General features: G+C 37.5%; 1 protein-coding gene across 1 annotated transcript in view; it reads left to right on the top strand.

Moving 5' to 3' along the window:
- Positions 1–7,252, top strand: part of PCOLCE2 (procollagen C-endopeptidase enhancer 2) — an 82,448-nt gene that overhangs the window by 44,914 nt on the left and 30,282 nt on the right. Inside the window, exons 3-4 of the mRNA XM_027876000.1 lie at positions 2,795–3,050; positions 4,993–5,117. Of these exons, the coding sequence (XP_027731801.1) occupies positions 2,795–3,050; positions 4,993–5,117 (381 nt within the window). The remainder of the gene's footprint in view (positions 1–2,794; positions 3,051–4,992; positions 5,118–7,252) is intronic.

Genomic DNA, 7,252 nt, shown 5'->3' with positions numbered 1-7,252 from the left:
GTGTGTGTGTGTGTGTGTGTGTGTGTGTGTGTGTGTGTGTGTGTGTGTGTGCGTGTGCGTGTGTGTTTTAATACACAGGGTGTCCCAAAAGTCTTAGTGCAGGTTTAAGCTTCAAAAGCTTATTTATTTAAGCTATAGCTTAAATATATTTATTATATATTTATCATATTTAAATATAGTTAACTGCTTAAGTATTTTTACTTATATTTTGGTATATAAGCTTATATTTTTAAGCCATATAAAAGATATGCAGGGTGACCAAAAAGTTTTTGTGCAGTTTTAAACATTAATAGATTATTTATTTAAGCACAAAATAAAAGCTTAAATAATTCCATTTTAAGCTTTAATAGCATATTAATTTAAGCTATAAATAAAGGCTTAAATAAATATGCTATTAAAGCTTAGTGCTTCGCTAAGACTTTTGGGACACCTTATATTTCTTTTATTGATGCCTTTTAGTTATACATCATACTCTTAAATAAGCTTTTCAATAAAATAAAAACAATAAATATAGCAGGATCTTAAATGTGGTGTGTAGTAGAAAATTATCTGTGAAAGCCTGCTTCTTTCCTTCTCATACTTTCAACTAGGGTACAGGCATAAATGCATGCATAGACCATTCTCATAAAGATTTTATAGAGATTAATCAATCAGCCAACATTTATTAAGCTCCTACTATGTTCCAGGCACTGTAAGGTGATGAGAATACAAAGACAATTCTTGCCCTCAAGAAGCTTCCATTCTATCAGGGGAATCATGATGTCAATATGTACATCCCTAAGTATATACTGAATAAAAACAAAATAAATACAAGATAGTTTGGGCAGGAGGACACTGAGCATTTGGAGGCATCAGGAAAGGATTCCTGTACAAAATGGCGCTTGAGCTCCATCTTGAAAGAAGTGAGGGATTCTAGGAAGTCGGGGTGAGGAGGGAGTACACAATATTCCAGGCATGGGCTGCAACGCAAAGGGCTGGGAAATGGAGTTAAGTGTAATGACTAAATAATAATGAATTCTTCTTATATTCCAGGGCAAATATAAACCACATCAGTTGTGATAGGTTTCCTTTGCAGATGAAGGGATCCTATCAATGTAATGCTTTTTTCTCAGTCACTATATTCATTAATGGTCAAAGGTATCTTCAAAAAAACCTTCCTAACAAAGAAGGTAGTGAAGCAAATTCACTTGTTTTAACTGTAGGTATTATTTAATAGACAATAAAATTTTGTGACCTGTGTCTGCAGGTAGAAGACTAAATTTGATTTCTCTCTTCAGTACCTCACACTCTGAACCAAAGGCATTTGTAATGTGAGGAGGAAAGTTTTTGCTTTACTCAATAGGGACCCCATCTGGTGGATAGCTAGTAATAATGAATCAACTTAAAACTGACCAAGGCTCTTTTCTTAATTAAGGGATTTGAAAGTGGAATTTAAAAGGTAACATAAACTCAGATTGAAATAGAATTCTGTCGATCAAAGATTATATTGAATGCTAATAATAAATTTTTCACATGAGGGAAGGACAGAATTTTTTGAATGACAAATCAAAGGGAAAAGGACATGGACAAAGGCATGGAAGGAATGTGTTTCTTTATTACAAGATTATGGGAGTTTTATTTTTTGAAATGAAACTTTGCATCTCTGACAAGAGTGGCTTCAGCTATGACTGGGTTACTTTGAGTACTGTGGACAGTTCATCTGAATAATTCAGGTTCCAAAATGGATTCACTTTGATCTGATAGCTCACTTTGGTCAAATTAACTGGATAATTGCCAGATGTCCCCTTTGTTTTGTGATCTGTAGGCAAAACCTGAGACAACGTAGTGTTGTGTAAATAGCCCTGACCTTGAAGTCAGAAAGCCTGACTTGGGGTCCTGGCTCCTCTCCTTACTGGACAGGTGGCTTTAGAAATCACTCCTATGGCCTTCAGTTTTCTCATCTGTAAAATGGAGAGAATATTTGCTCCACCTACTTCACAAGGTCTGTGAAAGCACTGTGTAACTTGTAAGTGCTTTGGAAATGGAAGCTATTATTGCATGTTGGGATTTTCCCTTTGTTTCATTTAGGATGAAATGAAGACAAAGTGTCTTTAATAGCTAGTTTGTTAAGCAATTGACCCAACCTCTCACAAGCTATCTTAGCAGGTGAACTTGGGTGCTGAAGCCTAATCAAAAATTCACTTTACAAACTATGAATCATCAATTAATAAGTGCCTCCATCTACTTTGTTTAGAAGGACCCTTGAGGAAGAATTCTCTTCTTTAGGGAATATGAAAATGTTCGTCAGTTAAGCACTTAGATTTTCTTAGCAATGAGAAAGCTGTTCCTGATTCTGCTTCCTTCTCCTTTGTGAATTCTATAATCAAACCAGCCTACTTTTTAATCCATGTACACATTCATCTCCTACCTCCTTGCCTTTACCCTGGCTGCCTCCCACTCCCATACCTGGAATGCCCTCCCTTCTCACTCTCACCTCTTGGAATTCCTTAAGAACGACCTCCTTCCAAGACCTTTTCTGATTCCCCGCCCCGCCCAACACCTTACTTTGCATTTACTTATCTAAGTACCTGTTGTTTCCCCCTAGGGAAGTTCCTGGGGGGCAGGGACTGTTCTTGTTTTATCTTTGACTCTCCATTTCTGAGTACATTTTCTGGCACAAAGACATCAATATCTCCCTCTTTCAGGTTAGAGTTGGGAGCTGTTCCTTAATTCAACGCTCATCCTTTAGGAGAATCACTGTCATGGTCCTCATTCTCTCAGGATCTCCTACCCTAAAATTCTCTTCTCTCCACAGGTACCCGAAGGGAAAGTTGTCGTTCTTCACTTCCGGTTCCTAGACTTGGAAAGTGATAACCTGTGTCGCTATGACTTTGTGGATGTGTACAATGGTCACACCAATGGGCAACGCATTGGCCGCTTCTGTGGGACTCTCAGGCCAGGGGCCCTCGTGTCCAACAGCAACAAGATGCTGGTGCAGATGATTTCAGATGCCAACACGGCTGGGAATGGTTTTATTGCCATGTTTTCTGCAGCAGAACCAAATGAAAGAGGTATTTTGCACCCCAGAAACCGAGAAGCAGCTTCCTGGTCCTTTGTGCAGTATGGTGCATGACATTAACACAGGCGCTCTGATAGACCTGTATCTGCCTCATACAGCAAACTGCTAGTCAAGTAGGTTTTCCTCACCATGAGGGGATTCCAAAAGCCATGGAAGCAATCAATTGAGTCCAGTTCTTAGACAGTATCATGGCATAGCTGACTTGAATGTTATCCTTTAGAAGAAAATGGAGGGAGTGTGAATGAAGTGTGGAGAATTGGAAGTTCGAGATACTTCTTTTTCTTTTAAATAACGGAATGGTTTATAAAGAGCAGTATTTATTAGCAGAGCAAAACATTCAAGTCTGTGGACCAAAGCAGGAATTATGTGCAATTCATTAACAAACGATGGTATATGCTGAACATCTGTTATTATTACTACTACTATTTAGTTATTTATTTTTAATTACTTTATTTTATACATAAATACACAAGAAAAGAAAGAGAAACATAAAATTAAATATTAAAACTTAAATACAAAATAAGAAAAAAAACCATTGCCATGTGCACAGCAGAACATAAGAGAAGATTCAACATATAAGCGATAAATTTCCATTTCAGGAAAACCTATATAATAAATACTGCACATTTTGTTCAGAGCTGTCCATCTTTTGTTTGCTTCCTTGTAAGCTTTTTTTTTCTTTTTTGGTTCTCTGCTGTATACTTTTTACTTCGTTCTTTTTTCCCTCTTTCCTCCCCCTCCAAGAAAGCTACAATTAAGTGCAGATATCTATCTGCCTATCTATCTATATATCTATCTATCCACACCTACATATACATACTCACATACATACATATATACAAACATACACATGCAAACATATATATACACATATACATAGATATACACATACATACATACATATACATTTACTTAGATGTCTATAATCAAACTCATATATAGACATTATATGCACTTATGTAAGACCATACTATATTTATTTGTCCTAATTTATTTAAATTTAATTTTAAATTCTCTCCCTCCTTTAAGTCCCTTCTTCACCAAGTTACAATTATTATCTCATTTTATCCTCAAAACAGCCCTGGAAGTTAGGTGCTATTATTATTCCCATTTTCCTGATGACGAAACCAAGACAGAGGTTGACTGACTTGCCCAGGAGCTGAGGCCAGATTTAAATTTAGGTCTTCCCAACTCCAGGCAGAGAGCTATATCCACTGTACCACCTACCTGTCTAGAGAAAATAATGCTTCTTTCATTTCTTTTTTTTAATTTAATTTTTTTCCCAATGAACAGGAATCTATTTTCTCTCCTTCTATCTTCCCTTCTCTTTAAAAAAAAAAAAAGGAGAAAAAGTAAGCCCTTTTGAAAATCTGGCCAATTCATTTCATCAGAAAATCAAATTAGTTTAAAAATAGTCCCATCTAAAAATAAATAAGCTTGTCAAAATTCTCTTAATTGTTCAGCATATGCTGTCATCTGTTGGCAAATGGCACATAAACTTGCTAATTCCTACTTTGGTCCTGTTTGCCCCACTAATTAATATTGCTCTTTTCTATTTAGCCTCCAGATGTTCTGCAGCTTTCCTCAGGCTCTTTGTGACTCATCAACAAAAACATGTGACAGTTTTGATGGATTCAACCTTTAAAGTCAGTCAAACAGAGAGTCAAACCAATTTTTTTAATGGCAGCCTTCTCTTGAGGAACTCGAGTGATCAGGCTAATTGGGACCATTAGACAGCATGATATATATCAGCAGTGCCAGAAGCACATAAAGAATGATAAACATTTAGTGAATCCGACACATCAGCCTTTGCCTAAATTTTATGATCTATTAGCTTGATCCTAGTTATTTAAATTATTACTTATTTTGCTTCATCTGTATAGCCTATTCTTGGAAATTCATTTAGTTCTGATCTGTATTTTTTGTGATTATAGGGGATCAATATTGTGGCGGACGATTACTAAGACCTACAGGTTCCTTTAAAACACCCAACTGGCCAGATCGGGATTACCCTGCGGGAGTCACTTGTTTATGGCATATTATAGCCCCAAAAAATCAGGTGAGATTCACTTTTCATAATGGAGAACTTAAAAAAATCTATTTATAAAAATGAAGACTCTTTATAATATTCAAATTATCACAGAATCACAGAATTTGATCGTTGGAAGGATTTCAGCATCAATATAGTCTGAACCACACAAAAAGGAATGCTCACTTTTTCAGAGGAGTGGTCATCTGGCCTCTGTTTGAAGACCTCCAAGGATGGGGAATCCATAGAGGAATCTTGAGGGAATCTCTCTCATCTCTGGAGGCAGCTCATTCCACTTTAGGAATAGTTATAATTGTTAGGACATGTTTCCTAATGCTGAGCCTTAATTTACTTCTTAGAAATTCCCACCCATTATTCCTAGCTCTCCCCTCCTGGGCCAAACAGAAAAAAAAGTGACCTCTTCTCTACTTAACAGCCTTTCAGAGCCTTTGGAAGAGGTTTAGGCGGTTAGGTGGCACTCTGCCTAGAACACTGGGCCTACAGTCAAGAAGACCTGAGTTCAAATCCAGCTTCACTTATTTCAATAATTTTTTCTAACAAGGAAATAAGAGTAGTCTGGAATGACCTGCTTTTGATGAAGCCATGATGCCCCTTTGTAATCACCACTTCCCTTTCCAGAGGTTCGTCAACTATCCTTTAATTATCTGTTCTAGAATTTTCCCAGGAATTGGAGTCAAACTTACTCATCGGCCTCTCATTTCTAGACTCTGTTCTCCTCTCTTCCCCCCCCCTCAAATTAAGACATTTGCCTTTTTCCAGTCTTGGTACTTTTTTTCATGAGCTTTCAAGGTCTATGACAGTGGCTTGGCAAGCACAGTTCTTTCAGAACTCAAGGGTGTAGTTCACCTGAGCTCAGTGACTTGAATTCACCAAGGCACTGCTGGCTGCTTTTCTACTATCTCCTCCTTCTTGTTGAGTTTCCATTTCCTCTTAGTCATTTTTGTTCTGCCATTTGAAGCAACAAGGCTATTCTCCACTGCACTTCAAAGTTGTATATGTATACTCAATCCAAATATCTAAATGGCTCTCTGATGCTATTGATTCTGACATTCTCTCCAACAAGGCAGAACACGACCCCACCCATGCCTGCCCATCCTGAGTGACTCTTGTCCATTTGCCAGAGGGAGTCCGCCTAACACTCCAAGGAACTTCCTCTTGACATCCAGAAAAAGCACAAGCTCTTAAAGAGGAGAGAGCGAATTTAATTGGCTTCTATCTGCCTCTATCTCTAACACGACTCATTGCCTCCCAATCAGGATGATTTGGAGGTAAACTAGAGTCTCCCCAGCTACCAATCATACTTGCCATATGCCTTTTCGTTGCCCTTTGGGAGATAATCATTGTATGTGTTTGTTTGCATTTGTGTGTATGTATATGCATACTTTTTTTTTTAATCAATGAAGTAAGAGGTTGGATTCCCTAAGGCCTCTTTGGACCTAACATTCAGTGATTCTGTTATTATTTTTAATCTGATCCTATATGAAATAAAAAGGTACTATCACAGATACATCTTTCTTCTTGTCCTATTCAACCTGGCCCTGTCCAAGATACGGCCATGAGTGATAGTCCAAAGTGAGGAGGGAACTAGAAGTCTTCCATTGCAACAGAAAACAAAGCCTTTTTGGGTCAGAGTCAGAGTAAAGCCATATGAAGAAAAAAAATACAATAACCATGATAATAATAATAATAGCATTTATATGGTACTTTAAGGTTTGTAAAACTCTTTACATATATTAACTTATTTGATCCTCATAACAACCTATCCTAAACTTTAATCAGAAAGGCCAAGAAGAGTCAGAGTCAAAGGGGTTCCTAACATGTACTGTACCAAGATGATTGGCAGCGAGGAAGCAATAAGATCTGAGTGTGGAGGCAGAAACCAAAGATGAAGGCTAAAGCGAGGCCCAGCAAACCTGGAAAGAGACAAATTAGTGAAAAAGGAAGCATGGTATTCTACAAAGAATACTGAGTTTGGAGTCAGAAGACATGGGTTCAAATCTCACCTCTGCTCTTTACCACCTATGTGACATTAGGCAAATCACTTGATCCGTAAAAGCTCTTTCCATTCCTGGCCCTAATACCATTACTGTCAAAGTCGGAACTTGTTTACAAAGCCTGTCATAATTTGCCATGTACTCCATGAA

The sequence above is a fragment of the Vombatus ursinus genome, unplaced genomic scaffold, assembly GCF_900497805.2.
Source record: "Vombatus ursinus unplaced genomic scaffold, bare-nosed wombat genome assembly UNPS02014810.1, whole genome shotgun sequence".
NCBI classification, from domain to species: Eukaryota; Metazoa; Chordata; class Mammalia; order Diprotodontia; family Vombatidae; genus Vombatus; species Vombatus ursinus.
Note: the sequence above shows the minus strand (reverse complement) of the source record. Positions and strands in the feature narration are given on the sequence as shown.